Raw genomic sequence first — 13,988 nt, forward strand, 5'->3', positions numbered from 1 at the left:
ATATTCAAAGGATTTAACCTCATTACTCCTTTGGCCTTCCAATATTTCATCTTCAATTGCATATCATCAGACTTCTATTGACCTCAAACCTAACCTCATGATATTTCATGCATACTGGCAAGCACGCTTCGAAAGTCGTGCGATGTTTTGCAAATATGGACAGCATCAGCAGCATTCAAGGTAAGCTAATTTCCTGTTACCAATCCATTCCTTGAACATCCCCACCTGTCCTATGCCTTACAAAATCCATGACTATGAACATATGTGACAACACACTCCCTTGAGTACTCTTGTACACTGAAAATACATTTGATAGGACTGCACTACCATTCAACTTTTGCATTTATGCCCATAGACAATAAAATTTACACCTTGGAAGTCCATTATTACGCAGGACTTGACAAAAAATTGGCCAGTGCACACACAACCTTAAAACTGGATCTGCACAGTAATTGTTGTACGTTTAAAATTTATGTTTGGTAAAAACTGAATTTTCAAACTCTACCAGATGGGTTAAACACCCTTCTAAACTTGAATACTCACTAAATGCCTACAATAGAAAATTAAACCTTACCTATGTTAAGGCAAAAACAAAAATCATGTACTCAATAGGGTTTTATTTAAATCTTAGAGCTTTCTCTTGCCTTAGCACGCTCTAGCTTGGCAATCCTGGCAGAGGACTTGGATCCTAGGACACCGCCACCCCAGTTCTTACGGATTTCTTCGTAGCGGTCATTGTAATTTGTCTTGATAGATTCGATAATCTTGTTCAGGGCACCACGGTCCTGGGACTCTACCTGAAATTGCATTAAAACCATTAGGAAAATATACATCATATGGAAACTTGCAATACATTAAAAACAAATCTTTATACAATATTCATTACATGAATTCACTTTTCACTCAAATAAAAATTAAAACCTCTACATAATATAAATTTAAGACTTTTCTCACAAGAAAATGAATTAAAACCATTAGGAACACATACATGCAAAAAACAAAAATGTATAGTTTTTACATTGTATAAATTGAACAAGACAATTTGCTCAAACAAATATAACCAAACTTACATCAGTGATGGCAAGTGCTGTGGCAGTCTTTCTCCTGACTACTCTTCCCAGCCTAGCCTTGTTCTTGATGATACAGTATGGGACGCCCATCTTACGGCAAAGAGCGGGGAGGAACAGTACAATCTGCGGAGAAATTGGGCTTGTTAGATTATGAAACAATAACAGGATCGTACGCAAAAGGATATTTTTTTTTCTCAGTATATGTATGTTAACTTCAGCTCTAATCAGGTGAAGAGATTCTGGTATCATCACGTAATGGTATAGGTCTTAAAAAATATTAAATTACCAATATTTTGCAAAAGTCTAGATGGGAAGCTACAATTGTAATGGGTTAGGCGATCTAAAATATTTTCAAAATACCAAAAAATTCACAGGGAAATCAAATTAAGATAGGAAAGGAGGCATTTAAACAATTTAAATTCCAAATTTGCTTACCAATATTTTGCAAAAGTTTAGATGGGTAGCTACAATTTTAATGGGTTAGACATCTAAAATAATTTCAAAATACCAATAAATTCCCAGGTAAATCAAATTAAATTTGGAAAGGAAGCACAAAATTATTTTAAATACTAAATTTGCTTCTAAGCTTGTATGGGAATCTACATGTAATATTATAGGATCATAAAATATTTTACAATGGCAATGAATTACACTAAAATAAATGACATTTGGATGTGAAAATACAGTACATGTAATGCTACAGGATTCTAAAAATTGTCTAAAATAGCAATAATTTCACACTAAAATAAATGTTACTTGGATGGGTTCCTACATGTAGTTAAAAAAAAAAAAAATTTAAATCAGCAATAAATTCAAAATAAAATATGAAGTTTGTATTGGAAAACCAACATACCTCAAGAGGATCGACATCACTGGCAATGGCTACCAGCTTTGCCTTCTTCTGTTCCACCAAAGTGGTGATGGAGTTGATACCCATACGGACGGTGATCCTGCGCTTTGTGGGCTTGTCAGGCTTTCCCTTTGCGCGGGCAACGGCACGCCTGTGCAGCCTGATCTTCTTGGCAGCCTTGCTCTCGGGACGGTACTTGTCCATGAGCCTGATCAATTCAGTGGCTGGAATAAAAAGGATATATTTAAGAATTCCACAAATGGTATAGCAAAGATAATTGCAGAAATCCACTTATATTAAGCAAGCTTAAGTTTGAATAGCTTACATATTCTGAATTGTGGATAACATTTTCCATATGTTGAAACTGTAGACAAAACACTGAAATTCATGCTACCTCCATGAAATTGCACCCAGCACCACCTCGACTTGGTAGAGGTCTATGGGCGACTTACAAATAGCAGCACCCAGCACCACCTCCACTTGATGGAGGTCTATGGGCGACTTACGCTTGAGAAAATTTTTACTAGCTCTGCAGAGCCAGATTTCAAATAGGGATACCTTGCTGACGCTGAAGAGCCTGCTTGAACTGGTGAATTGGAGGAGGAACCTTGAGGCGCTGCTGCAACACGGCCTTCTGACGCTGGAGGCGGACGTACTTGGGCCATCTCAGGAACCTGCTCAAATCGCGCTTGGGCTGGATATCACCGCCTGCAATGAGAGCAAATGAGCATCAAGAGAATTCCAAAAAATTTTGTATTTACGATTCTAGCTCAAAATCTCATATAATAATAATAATGTTTATTGGACAAAAACATTTACATAAAAAATATTTACAAAAAAAAGAAAAAAAAAAAGACTTGGTCCAAGCCCATGTGGAGCAGAGCTCTTCGGGCAATAATACAAATAAAATATCAATTAAAAAAATTTATAAAAAGTAAATATTGATATAGATAAACTAAATGTACACATACATAAACACAAGTATATACATATGCATACATATACACACATACATATAAATGAGATTTATGTGGTTAATTATTGAGGATGCTCACCAATGCCGAAGTTCCTGGGGCGCTTCTCAAAGAGGGGATTAACTACCTTCTTTGGTGGGGGAGGCTTCTTAGTGACAAGGGGAGCTGCTGCGATCTTCTTCCCCTTTGGGGTTACTTTCTTCCCCTTTCCTTTCATCTGTGGGGAAAAAATATTACAAATCAAGTAATGAAGGTTTTCATTTGCTTTACATATTAATGATAGTTGGGGATTCAGTCGCTGGTTATTTTCTAAAAAAAAATTAAAGGACCTGATTTATATTCTAAGCCTGTTAATTGCTTTCAATAAAGGATTATTATTTTAATAATCCTGTAACGGCTAACTTGAAATATGGCAGTGTAAGGGGGGTCGCTAGACCCTCCAACCAAGTAAGGTCACGGCTTATTGGTTAGGTTAGGAGGAAAGTTTAGGTCAGCTGATGTCCAGCTTCAATCCACATGGGAGGAACTGACCACTGACATACAGACTCCATATCCTTATTCATGTATACACAAGACCATTCAAACAATTGGTGGTTCCAATACTGTAGCGTTTCACTACTACTGGCACTATACAATGACTGGCAGAAACAAGCAAACAACCAGGTACACTATTTTAAAATTTAAACATTACTGATGACCAATTTTGTTGCCGGTCAAGAACCTTTTAGGAGTTGTAAGACTTGGATTTCAACCACTAATAAATTTGAAAACCAGGGTGTATGATAGCGACCACGTGTGTGTATTATTACGTTCGACTTAGAATAGGGAAAGTAGGCAAGGACATGGCTTGTAGGTTAGGTTTGGGGGGGGGGAAGTTTAGGCAAGTTGATGTCCATTTTTAATAAACACGTGAGGAACTGGCCGCTGATATACAAAGGCTCCTCAAACCCATTCAAACCACCATGAAACCATTTCTTCTAACCACTCAATTGTACTGTTTTGATATAAGTCCATAATTAAGTATATTCTCATGCAGTTTAAATAAATTTAATGTGAGGGGCATGTCTTAAGGTAGCTTAGTTCCGGAAAGTGGAGAGGTTACAGCCTAGGTTGGTTTTAGGGGAGGGATGAACGTAGGGTTTTAGTTAAATGTTTATTGGAAATTTTTTTTATTTTTACATACAAAATGTTAACAAAGACTCAGTCCAAGCCCATGTGGAGCAGAGCTCTTTGGGCAATAATACAACCAATATTATCATCAATTAAGAAAAATAAAAAGTAAAAAGCTTTACTACTAAAAAAAGTTCCTACAGAAAACTTCGAATATGACGACAAACACTTTTGAAGGCTTTGTATATCGGCAACCAGTTCCTCCAGCAAGCAAGCATAAAATACAATACAGACACACACTAACTCGAGCTACAACATGCATCCTTACCTACTAGGTAGGTAAGGACACCCTTACACTACCATATTCTTAGTCACCCATTATCATACATATAGGTAGCCGCTATTATACACACCTACTAAAATTCTGTTATCCAAGAGACAATTAATGGGGTTAGGGTGTGAAGCTCAGCATATACTTGCCAGTACATACATGGGAGCTTGCCGTCATTCACCTCAAGGGAAGCGAGCACATGGCAGAACAAAACCACTAGATTTCTAATTATCCCAGTTCTTAGATACTCCAACAGGTTATAGGTTTAGAAGCCTTTGTATATCAGCGGCCAGTTCCTCACGAGTTCATCAAAATGGACATCAACTACGCTAAACTTTCCTCCCTAACCTAACTTATTACATGTAAGGGGGGGGGGGGGCTAACTGCCACCTTGCGACCCCCTTACACAGAATTATTTTAAGTTAAACAATACATACAGGTGAACACTCATACAAACACCCCTACATTTTTTTGCTGTTGAAATTAAGGTAAAAATTAAGTGAAAGCATTTTTTAGAGGGAAAAATTTGGTTCCATTGTAGTGAATCACATAATGTAACAAAGGAAAAAAACTACAGTTTCTTATAGAAAAAATTACGCTCTCTTCGAAAATGACACTCGTTCTCATCACAAATTAATAGTTTCAGAAATATATATACATCTACATCCTCCAATAATGGGGTTCCGTCCATAAGTACAATTTAACCACGGCTCCTAAGGTTCGTATAAAACATGCCTTTTCATTGTTCTAATGGACTAAACAGCCTCCTAGGGAGGGACATGAGGTTACTACCGAACGTGCCAAGTATTGCCGGTGCACAAGTGAATATTCACGAAACTACACGATCGGAAAGTATCTGGCCATACAGTTAAAGCCTCATTTCACCATAACCTGAATTATCTTATGTATAATAACCTAGATTATTATAAGATTACCCTAAACAAACAAGAAAACCTAAATATCCGGTAAACACGTGACTTCTAGCTCCTATATACAATACAATAGGCTTCGATAATTCTAAGTATGTATATTTCAATATGCAGTCTATATGACTAAAAACGTTTAGAAGACATCCTTAATAACAAACGTTAATTAGGAAACATCAAATTTCTAAATTAATTCGAGAATTCATCGATTTCGAACATGTTTGCCCCGGTAGTACAGCATGACACGACGGTGATAACAGAAATCATTTCTAATAACTCAAATAAATGGTAAATTAAGGCCATTTGTATATTTGGTTTATGTGTAGTAAAGCTGAGAAACATTTCAGTATACTTACTTTTTTCTGCACCATGGTTCACTAGAGTAATTAAACTTAACACGAGAGAGTGACGTTCACCCTCACAGATGTCCGCCACGTGAAAGATCGTAGAATGAGTTTGCGCCAATTAGGGTTACCAGATAATTTCCACTGGATTATCATACATGAACCTTAAAATTATCGTTTTGTCAACCTAAATTATCGTACACACTTTGAACAAAATTATTAAGGAGTAACATATATAACTTATTTCAAGGTATTTTAGTATAATGGCTTAATCAAACACACACACATACATTGTATATACCTAAGGTATGTATCGTACATCGTCCTGGACCTAAAATAATGTACATGTACGATAATTATCGTACGAATGGCAACCCTGACTTGCGCCAATGGCCGAGTGGAAACAAGAACCAACATTTTTTGAAATTTGTTATTTTCGTCGAAAATAAATTTTAAAAACAGATATTATAAATATTATATAAATTTAATTTTATATAGACTAAATTCCTATAAATTTCATTTATATATTCTAACAAAATGCGAGATGAAACAAGAACCAACATCTCTACTAATCTATTATTGTCGTAGAAAATACATTTAAAAGGATAATATAAATATCCTTAACGTATAATTTCATATAAACTAAATTTATATAAATTTAAATTTTATCTCTTAACACGAAATATTTTTTTTTCATAGCAGGCCTTTACAGTGACGTCATTGATTGAATAGCAGCAACTATACTTGGCCCTACTGGGTTCTTCGGTAGTCTGTGTAGCTCGTAATCTTTGTTGATTGCAATCAGTATTATGAAAATGATTATGGCATTAATGCATGTTCAATGTTCATGTTGAATTCAAAGTTGATCCCATGCGAGTGCTATTTTAGCAACGGTAGATCTTATATATTCATAAACCTTAAAAAACTTCAAAAGTTCAAACTCGCAGTAAATGTTTTTATGTTGAAAAGGCTGACATAAATCTTTCACAGTTTATATATGAAAGATCTGTTTTAATGATGTTACTGTTCTTAAAATAATTTATTTTTATTGTTCATTACTTCTCTTGCAGTTTATTTATTTCCTTATTTCATTTCCTCACTGAGCTATTTTTTTTTTTACCTGTTGGAGCCCTTGGGCTTATGGCATCCTGCTTTTTCAACTAGGGTTGTAGATTAGCTAGTAATAATAAAAATAATAATAATAATAATAATAATAATAATAATAATAATAATAATAATAATAATAATAATAATAATAATAATAATAATAATGATATAGAAGTAAAAGGTCATGTTTTGGGAAGCATCACATAGTATATTGTTGTAGTATATATTGTACTCATATATATATATATATATATATATATATATATATATATATATATATATATATATATATATATATATATATATATATATATATATATATATATATATATATATATATATATATATGCAATCTGTGAGTTATAAATTCCGAAATAAAACTAATCTATTTATCAAAATTTCAAAACAAATGTCTCATGATTAAAACAGCCAAAAAAGAAAACACAAGTCACAATCAATAACAAACTTTAATTGGTTTCTCAACAATACATATCGGCGTCAATGACCTTAGATGTTAAGATGCCAAAAAACTTCAAATTAACCAATCAACAATGCTGAGAATAACGAGAACAACGACACACACAAATACGAACTTGCAAAAGCACAAAATGAAAACCAAGGAACCTAGAGAGTTACGGGGTTCTTTAACTAGCCAGATAGTACTACGTTGGATCCTTCTCTCTGGTTACGGTTCATTTTTACCTTTTGCCTACACACATACCGAATAGTCTGGCATATTCTTACATATTCTCATCTGTCCTCATACACCTGACAACACAGTTTATCAAACAATTCTTCTTCCCCTAAGGGGTTGCAGCACTGTAATTGTTCAGTGGCCACTTTCCTCTTGGTAAGGGTAGAGGAGACTTTAGCTATGGTAAGCAGCTCTTCTAGGACACTTCAAAATCAAACCATTGTTCTCTAGTCTTGGGTAGTGCCATAACCTCTGTACCATGGTCTTCCACTGTCTTGTGTAAGAGTTCTCTTGCTTGAGGGTACGCTCGGAGACACTATTCTATCTTATCTCTCTTCCTCTTGTTTTGTTAAAGTTTTAATAGTTTATATAGAAAATATTTATTCTAATGTTGTTACTGTTTTAGAAATATTGTATCTATATTCTTTACTTCTCTTCTAGTTTCTTTATTTCCTTTCCTCACTGGGCTATTTTTCCTGTTGGAGCCTTGGGGCTTATAGCATCTCGCTTTTTTAACTGGGATTGTAGCTTAGCTAATAATAATAATAATAATAATAATAATAATAATGATAATAATAATAATAATAATAATAATAATAGTAGTAGTAGTTATTATTATTATTATTATTATTATTATTATTATTATTATTATTATTATTATTATTATTATTATAACATAACACTCCCTACATGATTTATTTTTCACATCTAACCACCTGATAATTACATTTGTAAGAATATATGTTTATATATACAGTATATATATATATATATATATATATATACATATATATATATATATATATATATATATATATATATATATATATATATATATATATATATATATATATATATATGTGTGTGTGTGTGTGTGTACGTAAATATCATGTACTGTGCATGGGTGTTATATTGAAGAAGTGAGATAAATTTCATGGCATATACCACAGCATATTTGTTGAGTCTTAATATTATTGATGATGCAAATACCAACAATATCATCACTAACAATAATAATGATAAACTTAATCATGATACTAAATTGAAATAACAGCAGTAATAATCATAGTAGTAGTGGCAGAGGTCAATTTTAAATACCACAAGAAAATTTCATCATTAAACTACTACGTAATTTTGTTTTTGATAAAATACCATAGCTATTACAGCAGATAATAAGACATTTCTAGAAATATAATGCTGTCGTAAGGAGGTAAAACTAAATGAAAATTGTTATAATCAATATGCGCCCATTGTGTTTTGATTATTACATTTAACACACAGAAAGACCCAGGTCTGAAGTCCCAGCCTTTGTGAGCATAGGAATTTTCTGAGTGCAGTGGTGTTGAAACAGGTTACTCTATGAACACTATGTCATTTTATGCGTTCATGTACACAAATGTTATTACAAGATAGTCAAGCGAGACACTGCTTTCCTGGAAGTCACTCCAAGTGCTCATGGTGTAGTGGTTATCACATCTGTCTAACACACAGAAGGTCCCAGGTTCGAGCCCTGGTGAGCACAGTAATGTTTTCCTAATCCCCGTTGTTATTACAGGCTAGTCTAACAGGACAACGTTTTCCTGTTAGTCACTTCAAGTGCTCATGGTGTAGTGGTTATCACATCTGTCTAACACACAGAAGGTCCCAGGTTCGAGCCCTGGTGAGCACAGTAATGTTTTCCTAATCCCCGTTGTTATTACAGGCTAGTCTAACAGGACAACGTTTTCCTGTTAGCCACTTCAAGTGCTCATGGTGTAGTGGTTATCACATCTGTCTAACACACAGAAGGTCCCAGGTTCGAGCCCTGGTGAGCACAGTAACGTTTTCCTACTCACCAGTGTTATTACAGGCTAGTCTAACAGGACAACGTTTTCCTGTCAGTCCTTTCAAGTGCTCATGGTGTAGTGGTTATCACATCTGTCTAACACACAGAAGGTCCCAGGTTCGAGCCCTGGTGAGCACAGTAATGTTTTCCTAATCCCCGTTGTTATTACAGGCTAGTCTAACAGGACAACGTTTTCCTGTTAGCCACTACAAGTGCTCATGGTGTAGTGGTTATCACATCTGTCTAACACACAGAAGGTCCCAGGTTCGAGCCCTGGTGAGCACAGTAACGTTTTCCTAATCACCAGTGTTATTACAGGCTAGTCTAACAGGACAATGTTTTCCTATTAGGCCTTTCAAGTGCTCATGGTGTAGTGGTTATCACATCTGTCTAACACACAGAAGGTCCCAGGTTCGAGCCCTGGTGAGCACAGTAACGTTTTCCTACTCACCAGTGTTATTACAGGCTAGTCTAACAGGACAACGTTTTCCTGTCAGTCCTTTCAAGTGCTCATGGTGTAGTGGTTATCACATCTGTCTAACACACAGAAGGTCCCAGGTTCGAGCCCTGGTGAGCACAGTAACGTTTTCCTACTCACCAGTGTTATTACAGGCTAGTCTAACAGGACAACGTTTTCCTGTTAGTCATTTCAAGTGCTCATGGTGTAGTGGTTATCACATCTGTCTAACACACAGAAGGTCCCAGGTTCGAGCCCTGGTGAGCACAGTAACGTTTTCCTAATCACCAGTGTTATTACAGGCTAGTCTAGCAGGACAACGTTTTCCTGTTAGTCCATTCAAGTGCTCATGGTGTAGTGGTTATCACATCTGTCTAACACACAGAAGGTCCCAGGTTCGAGCCCTGGTGAGCACAGTAACGTTTTCCTAATCCCCATTGTTATTACAGGCTAGTCTAGCAGGACAACGTTTTCCTGTCAGCCATTCCACGTGCTCATGGTGTAGTGGTTATCACATCTGTCTAACACACAGAAGGTCCCAGGTTCGAGCCCTGGTGAGCACAGTAACGTTTTCCTAATCCCCACTGTTATTACAGGCTAGTCTAGCAGGACAACGTTTTCCTGTTAGTCCATTCAAGTGCTCATGGTGTAGTGGTTATCACATCTGTCTAACACACAGAAGGTCCCAGGTTCGAGCCCTGGTGAGCACAGTAACGTTTTCCTAATCCCCGTTGTTATTACAGGCTAGTCTAGCAGGACAACGTTTTCCTGCTAGTCCATTCAAGTGCTCATGGTGTAGTGGTTATCACATCTGTCTAACACACAGAAGGTCCCAGGTTCGAGCCCTGGTGAGCACAGTAACGTTTTCCTAATCACCAGTGTTATTACAGGTTAGTCTATCAGGACAACGTTTTCCTATTAGACATTTCAAGTGCTCATGGTGTAGTGGTTATCACATCTGTCTAACACACAGAAGGTCCCAGGTTCGAGCCCTGGTGAGCACAGTAACGTTTTCCTAATCACCAGTGTTATTACAGGCTAGTCTAACAGGACAACGTTTTCCTATTAGACATTTCAAGTTCTCATGGTGTAGTGGTTATCACATCTGTCTAACACAGAAGGTCCCAGGTTCGAGCCCTGGTGAGCACAGTAACGTTTTCCTAACCGCAGGTGTTATTACAGGCTAGGCTAAGAGGACAATGTTTTCCTGCTAGTCATATCAAGTGCTCATGGTGTAGTGGTTATCACATCTGTCTAACACACAGAAGGTCCCAGGTTCGAGCCCTGGTGAGCACAGTAACGTTTTCCTAATCACCAGTGTTATTACAAGTTAGTCTATCAGGACAACGTTTTCCTATTAGACATTTCAAGTGCTCATGGTGTAGTGGTTATCACATCTGTCTAACACACAGAAGGTCCCAGGTTCGAGCCCTGGTGAGCACAGTAACGTTTTCCTAACCGCAGGTGTTATTACAGGCTAGTCTAACAGGACAATGTTTTCCTATCAATCATTTCATGTGCTCATGGTGTAGTGGTTATCACATCTGTCTAACACACAGAAGGTCCCAGGTTCGAGCCCTGGTGAGCACAGTAATGTTTTCCTAATCCCCGTTGTTATTACAGGCTAGTCTGACAGGAAAACGTTTTCCTGTTAGTCCTTCCAAGTGCTCATGGTGTAGTGGTTATCACATCTGTCTAACACACAGAAGGTCCCAGGTTCGAGCCCTGGTGAGCACAGTAATGTTTTCCTAATCCCCGTTGTTATTACAGGCTAGTCTGACAGGAAAACGTTTTCCTGTTAGTCCTTCCAAGTGCTCATGGTGTAGTGGTTATCACATCTGTCTAACACACAGAAGGTCCCAGGTTAGAGCCCTGGTGAGCACAGTAATGTTTTCCTAATCCCCGTTGTTATTACAGGCTAGTCTGAGAGGAAAACGTTTTCCTGTTAGTTCTTCCAAGTGCTCATGGTGTAGTGGTTATCACATCTGTCTAACACACAGAAGGTCCCAGGTTCGAGCCCTGGTGAGCACAGTAATGTTTTCCTAATCCCCGTTGTTATTACAGGCTAGTCTGACAGGAAAACGTTTTCCTGTTAGTCCTTTCAAGTGCTCATGGTGTAGTGGTTATCACATCTGTCTAACACACAGAAGGTCCCAGGTTCGAGCCCTGGTGAGCACAGTAATGTTTTCCTAATCCCCGTTGTTATTACAGGCTAGTCTGAGAGGAAAACGTTTTCCTGTTAGTCCTTCCAAGTGCTCATGGTGTAGTGGTTATCACATCTGTCTAACACACAGAAGGTCCCAGGTTCGAGCCCTGGTGAGCACAGTAATGTTTTCCTAATCCCCGTTGTTATTACAGGCTAGTCTGACAGGAAAACGTTTTCCTGTTAGTCCTTCCAAGTGCTCATGGTGTGGTGGTTATCACATCTGTCTAACACACAGAAGGTCCCAGGTTCGAGCCCTGGTGAGCACAGTAACGTTTTCCTAATCCCCGTTGTTATTAAAGGCCAGTCTAACAGGACAACGTTTTCCTGTTAGTCCTTTCAAGTGCTCATGGTGTAGTGGTTATCACATCTGTCTAACACACAGAAGGTCCCAGGTTCGAGCCCTGGTGAGCACAGTAACGTTTTTCTAATCCCCGTTGTTATTACAGGCCAGTCTAACAGGACAACGTTTTCCTGTTAGTCCTTTCAAGTGCTCATGGTGTAGTGGTTATCACATCTGTCTAACACACAGAAGGTCCCAGGTTCGAGCCCTGGTGAGCACAGTAACGTTTTCCTAATCCCCGTTGTTATTAAAGGCCAGTCTAACAGGACAACGTTTTCCTGTTAGTCCTTTCAAGTGCTCATGGTGTAGTGGTTATCACATCTGTCTAACACACAGAAGGTCCCAGGTTCGAGCCCTGGTGAGCACAGTAACGTTTTCCTAATCCCCGTTGTTATTAAAGGCCAGTCTAACAGGACAACGTTTTCCTGTTAGTCCTTTCAAGTGCTCATGGTGTAGTGGTTATCACATCTGTCTAACACACAGAAGGTCCCAGGTTCGAGCCCTGGTGAGCACAGTAATGTTTTCCTAATCCCCGTTGTTATTAAAGGCCAGTCTGACAGGACAACGTTTTCCTGTGAGTCCTTTCAAGTGCTCATGGTGTAGTGGTTATCACATCTGTCTAACACACAGAAGGTCCCAGGTTCGAGCCCTGGTGAGCACAGTAACGTTTTCCTAATCCCCGTTGTTATTAAAGGCCAGTCTAACAGGACAACGTTTTCCTGTGAGTCATTTCAAGTGCTCATGGTGTAGTGGTTATCACATCTGTCTAACACACAGAAGGTCCCAGGTTCGAGCCCTGGTGAGCACAGTAATGTTTTCCTAATCACCAGTGTTATTACAGGCTAGTCTAACAGGACAACGTTTTCCTGTTAGTCACTTCAAGTGCTCATGGTGTAGTGGTTATCACATCTGTCTAACACACAGAAGGTCCCAGGTTCGAGCCCTGGTGAGCACAGTAATGTTTTCCTAATCACCAGTGTTATTACAGGCTAGTCTAACAGGACAACGTTTTCCTGTTAGTCACTTCAAGTGCTCATGGTGTAGTGGTTATCACATCTGTCTAACACACAGAAGGTCCCAGGTTCGAGCCCTGGTGAGCACAGTAACGTTTTCCAAATCCCCGTTGTTATTAAAGGCCAGTCTAACAGGACAACGTTTTCCTGTTAGTCCTTTCAAGTGCTCATGGTGTAGTGGTTATCACATCTGTCTAACACACAGAAGGTCCCAGGTTCGAGCCCTGGTGAGCACAGTAATGTTTTCCTAATCCCCGTTGTTATTAAAGGCCAGTCTAACAGGACAACGTTTTCCTGTGAGTCCTTTCAAGTGCTCATGGTGTAGTGGTTATCACATCTGTCTAACACACAGAAGGTCCCAGGTTCGAGCCCTGGTGAGCACAGTAACGTTTTCCTAATCCCCGTTGTTATTAAAGGCTAGTCTAACAGGACAACGTTTTCCTGTTAGTCATTTCAAGTGCTCATGGTGTAGTGGTTATCACATCTGTCTAACACACAGAAGGTCCCAGGTTCGAGCCCTGGTGAGCACAGTAATGTTTTCCTAATCACCAGTGTTATTACAGGCTAGTCTAACAGGACAACGTTTTCCTGTTAGTCACTTCAAGTGCTCATGGTGTAGTGGTCATCACATCTGTCTAACACACAGAAGGTCCCAGGTTCGAGCCCTGGTGAGCACAGTAATGTTTTCCTAATCCCCGTTGTTATTAAAGGCCAGTCTAACAGGACAACGTTTTCCTGTGA

General features: G+C 38.1%; 1 protein-coding gene and 33 non-coding genes across 34 annotated transcripts; 33 read left to right on the forward strand and 1 right to left on the reverse strand.

Annotated features, from left to right (window-relative positions):
- Positions 1 to 602: 602 nt before the first annotated feature.
- RpL7A (ribosomal protein L7A) lies at positions 603 to 5,767 on the reverse strand. The gene is made up of 6 exons (XM_068359058.1): positions 5,618 to 5,767; positions 2,976 to 3,111; positions 2,479 to 2,628; positions 1,924 to 2,144; positions 1,071 to 1,193; positions 603 to 797 (listed from the first exon to the last, which is right to left on the reverse strand). Exons 1-6 carry the CDS (start codon positions 5,630 to 5,632, stop codon positions 621 to 623), a joined length of 822 nt encoding a protein of 273 aa, XP_068215159.1. The 5' UTR covers positions 5,633 to 5,767; the 3' UTR covers positions 603 to 620.
- Positions 5,768 to 8,855: 3,088 nt separating this feature from the next.
- TRNAV-AAC (transfer RNA valine (anticodon AAC)) lies at positions 8,856 to 8,928 on the forward strand. The gene has a single exon. It is a non-coding gene; the product is annotated as a tRNA-Val (tRNA).
- Positions 8,929 to 9,002: 74 nt separating this feature from the next.
- On the forward strand, positions 9,003 to 9,075 carry TRNAV-AAC (transfer RNA valine (anticodon AAC)). Its single transcript has one exon. It is a non-coding gene; the product is annotated as a tRNA-Val (tRNA).
- Positions 9,076 to 9,149: 74 nt separating this feature from the next.
- Positions 9,150 to 9,222, forward strand: TRNAV-AAC (transfer RNA valine (anticodon AAC)). Its single transcript has one exon. It is a non-coding gene; the product is annotated as a tRNA-Val (tRNA).
- A 74-nt stretch (positions 9,223 to 9,296) lies between these two features.
- Positions 9,297 to 9,369, forward strand: TRNAV-AAC (transfer RNA valine (anticodon AAC)). Its single transcript has one exon. It is a non-coding gene; the product is annotated as a tRNA-Val (tRNA).
- A 74-nt stretch (positions 9,370 to 9,443) lies between these two features.
- Positions 9,444 to 9,516, forward strand: TRNAV-AAC (transfer RNA valine (anticodon AAC)). Its single transcript has one exon. It is a non-coding gene; the product is annotated as a tRNA-Val (tRNA).
- A 74-nt stretch (positions 9,517 to 9,590) lies between these two features.
- TRNAV-AAC (transfer RNA valine (anticodon AAC)) lies at positions 9,591 to 9,663 on the forward strand. Its single transcript has one exon. It is a non-coding gene; the product is annotated as a tRNA-Val (tRNA).
- Positions 9,664 to 9,737: 74 nt separating this feature from the next.
- TRNAV-AAC (transfer RNA valine (anticodon AAC)) lies at positions 9,738 to 9,810 on the forward strand. The gene has a single exon. It is a non-coding gene; the product is annotated as a tRNA-Val (tRNA).
- Positions 9,811 to 9,884: 74 nt separating this feature from the next.
- On the forward strand, positions 9,885 to 9,957 carry TRNAV-AAC (transfer RNA valine (anticodon AAC)). The gene has a single exon. It is a non-coding gene; the product is annotated as a tRNA-Val (tRNA).
- A 74-nt stretch (positions 9,958 to 10,031) lies between these two features.
- On the forward strand, positions 10,032 to 10,104 carry TRNAV-AAC (transfer RNA valine (anticodon AAC)). The gene has a single exon. It is a non-coding gene; the product is annotated as a tRNA-Val (tRNA).
- A 74-nt stretch (positions 10,105 to 10,178) lies between these two features.
- On the forward strand, positions 10,179 to 10,251 carry TRNAV-AAC (transfer RNA valine (anticodon AAC)). The gene has a single exon. It is a non-coding gene; the product is annotated as a tRNA-Val (tRNA).
- A 74-nt stretch (positions 10,252 to 10,325) lies between these two features.
- TRNAV-AAC (transfer RNA valine (anticodon AAC)) lies at positions 10,326 to 10,398 on the forward strand. Its single transcript has one exon. It is a non-coding gene; the product is annotated as a tRNA-Val (tRNA).
- Positions 10,399 to 10,472: 74 nt separating this feature from the next.
- Positions 10,473 to 10,545, forward strand: TRNAV-AAC (transfer RNA valine (anticodon AAC)). Its single transcript has one exon. It is a non-coding gene; the product is annotated as a tRNA-Val (tRNA).
- Positions 10,546 to 10,619: 74 nt separating this feature from the next.
- TRNAV-AAC (transfer RNA valine (anticodon AAC)) lies at positions 10,620 to 10,692 on the forward strand. Its single transcript has one exon. It is a non-coding gene; the product is annotated as a tRNA-Val (tRNA).
- A 74-nt stretch (positions 10,693 to 10,766) lies between these two features.
- On the forward strand, positions 10,767 to 10,837 carry TRNAL-UAA (transfer RNA leucine (anticodon UAA)). The gene has a single exon. It is a non-coding gene; the product is annotated as a tRNA-Leu (tRNA).
- Positions 10,838 to 10,911: 74 nt separating this feature from the next.
- On the forward strand, positions 10,912 to 10,984 carry TRNAV-AAC (transfer RNA valine (anticodon AAC)). The gene has a single exon. It is a non-coding gene; the product is annotated as a tRNA-Val (tRNA).
- Positions 10,985 to 11,058: 74 nt separating this feature from the next.
- TRNAV-AAC (transfer RNA valine (anticodon AAC)) lies at positions 11,059 to 11,131 on the forward strand. The gene has a single exon. It is a non-coding gene; the product is annotated as a tRNA-Val (tRNA).
- Positions 11,132 to 11,205: 74 nt separating this feature from the next.
- Positions 11,206 to 11,278, forward strand: TRNAV-AAC (transfer RNA valine (anticodon AAC)). Its single transcript has one exon. It is a non-coding gene; the product is annotated as a tRNA-Val (tRNA).
- Positions 11,279 to 11,352: 74 nt separating this feature from the next.
- Positions 11,353 to 11,425, forward strand: TRNAV-AAC (transfer RNA valine (anticodon AAC)). Its single transcript has one exon. It is a non-coding gene; the product is annotated as a tRNA-Val (tRNA).
- A 221-nt stretch (positions 11,426 to 11,646) lies between these two features.
- Positions 11,647 to 11,719, forward strand: TRNAV-AAC (transfer RNA valine (anticodon AAC)). The gene has a single exon. It is a non-coding gene; the product is annotated as a tRNA-Val (tRNA).
- A 74-nt stretch (positions 11,720 to 11,793) lies between these two features.
- TRNAV-AAC (transfer RNA valine (anticodon AAC)) lies at positions 11,794 to 11,866 on the forward strand. The gene has a single exon. It is a non-coding gene; the product is annotated as a tRNA-Val (tRNA).
- Positions 11,867 to 11,940: 74 nt separating this feature from the next.
- On the forward strand, positions 11,941 to 12,013 carry TRNAV-AAC (transfer RNA valine (anticodon AAC)). Its single transcript has one exon. It is a non-coding gene; the product is annotated as a tRNA-Val (tRNA).
- Positions 12,014 to 12,234: 221 nt separating this feature from the next.
- TRNAV-AAC (transfer RNA valine (anticodon AAC)) lies at positions 12,235 to 12,307 on the forward strand. Its single transcript has one exon. It is a non-coding gene; the product is annotated as a tRNA-Val (tRNA).
- A 74-nt stretch (positions 12,308 to 12,381) lies between these two features.
- Positions 12,382 to 12,454, forward strand: TRNAV-AAC (transfer RNA valine (anticodon AAC)). Its single transcript has one exon. It is a non-coding gene; the product is annotated as a tRNA-Val (tRNA).
- A 74-nt stretch (positions 12,455 to 12,528) lies between these two features.
- Positions 12,529 to 12,601, forward strand: TRNAV-AAC (transfer RNA valine (anticodon AAC)). Its single transcript has one exon. It is a non-coding gene; the product is annotated as a tRNA-Val (tRNA).
- A 74-nt stretch (positions 12,602 to 12,675) lies between these two features.
- On the forward strand, positions 12,676 to 12,748 carry TRNAV-AAC (transfer RNA valine (anticodon AAC)). Its single transcript has one exon. It is a non-coding gene; the product is annotated as a tRNA-Val (tRNA).
- A 74-nt stretch (positions 12,749 to 12,822) lies between these two features.
- On the forward strand, positions 12,823 to 12,895 carry TRNAV-AAC (transfer RNA valine (anticodon AAC)). Its single transcript has one exon. It is a non-coding gene; the product is annotated as a tRNA-Val (tRNA).
- Positions 12,896 to 12,969: 74 nt separating this feature from the next.
- On the forward strand, positions 12,970 to 13,042 carry TRNAV-AAC (transfer RNA valine (anticodon AAC)). The gene has a single exon. It is a non-coding gene; the product is annotated as a tRNA-Val (tRNA).
- Positions 13,043 to 13,116: 74 nt separating this feature from the next.
- TRNAV-AAC (transfer RNA valine (anticodon AAC)) lies at positions 13,117 to 13,189 on the forward strand. Its single transcript has one exon. It is a non-coding gene; the product is annotated as a tRNA-Val (tRNA).
- Positions 13,190 to 13,263: 74 nt separating this feature from the next.
- Positions 13,264 to 13,336, forward strand: TRNAV-AAC (transfer RNA valine (anticodon AAC)). The gene has a single exon. It is a non-coding gene; the product is annotated as a tRNA-Val (tRNA).
- A 74-nt stretch (positions 13,337 to 13,410) lies between these two features.
- On the forward strand, positions 13,411 to 13,483 carry TRNAV-AAC (transfer RNA valine (anticodon AAC)). The gene has a single exon. It is a non-coding gene; the product is annotated as a tRNA-Val (tRNA).
- Positions 13,484 to 13,557: 74 nt separating this feature from the next.
- Positions 13,558 to 13,630, forward strand: TRNAV-AAC (transfer RNA valine (anticodon AAC)). The gene has a single exon. It is a non-coding gene; the product is annotated as a tRNA-Val (tRNA).
- A 74-nt stretch (positions 13,631 to 13,704) lies between these two features.
- TRNAV-AAC (transfer RNA valine (anticodon AAC)) lies at positions 13,705 to 13,777 on the forward strand. The gene has a single exon. It is a non-coding gene; the product is annotated as a tRNA-Val (tRNA).
- A 74-nt stretch (positions 13,778 to 13,851) lies between these two features.
- On the forward strand, positions 13,852 to 13,924 carry TRNAV-AAC (transfer RNA valine (anticodon AAC)). Its single transcript has one exon. It is a non-coding gene; the product is annotated as a tRNA-Val (tRNA).
- The last annotated feature ends 64 nt before the right edge of the window (positions 13,925 to 13,988 follow it).

This window comes from Palaemon carinicauda, chromosome 35, assembly GCF_036898095.1.
Source record: "Palaemon carinicauda isolate YSFRI2023 chromosome 35, ASM3689809v2, whole genome shotgun sequence".
Lineage (NCBI taxonomy): Eukaryota > Metazoa > Arthropoda > Malacostraca > Decapoda > Palaemonidae > Palaemon > Palaemon carinicauda.

What these genes read in the sequence shown, in the direction of transcription:
- RpL7A (XM_068359058.1), bottom strand. An exon ending in GGCTCTTCAGCGTCAGCAAG is followed by an intron (nt 2,145 to 2,478) that starts GTATCCCTATTT and finishes TTTTTATTCCAG; the next exon opens with CCACTGAATTGATCAGGCTC. An exon ending in GTGATGTCGATCCTCTTGAG is followed by an intron (nt 1,194 to 1,923) that starts GTATGTTGGTTT and finishes ATTTCTCCGCAG; the next exon opens with ATTGTACTGTTCCTCCCCGC.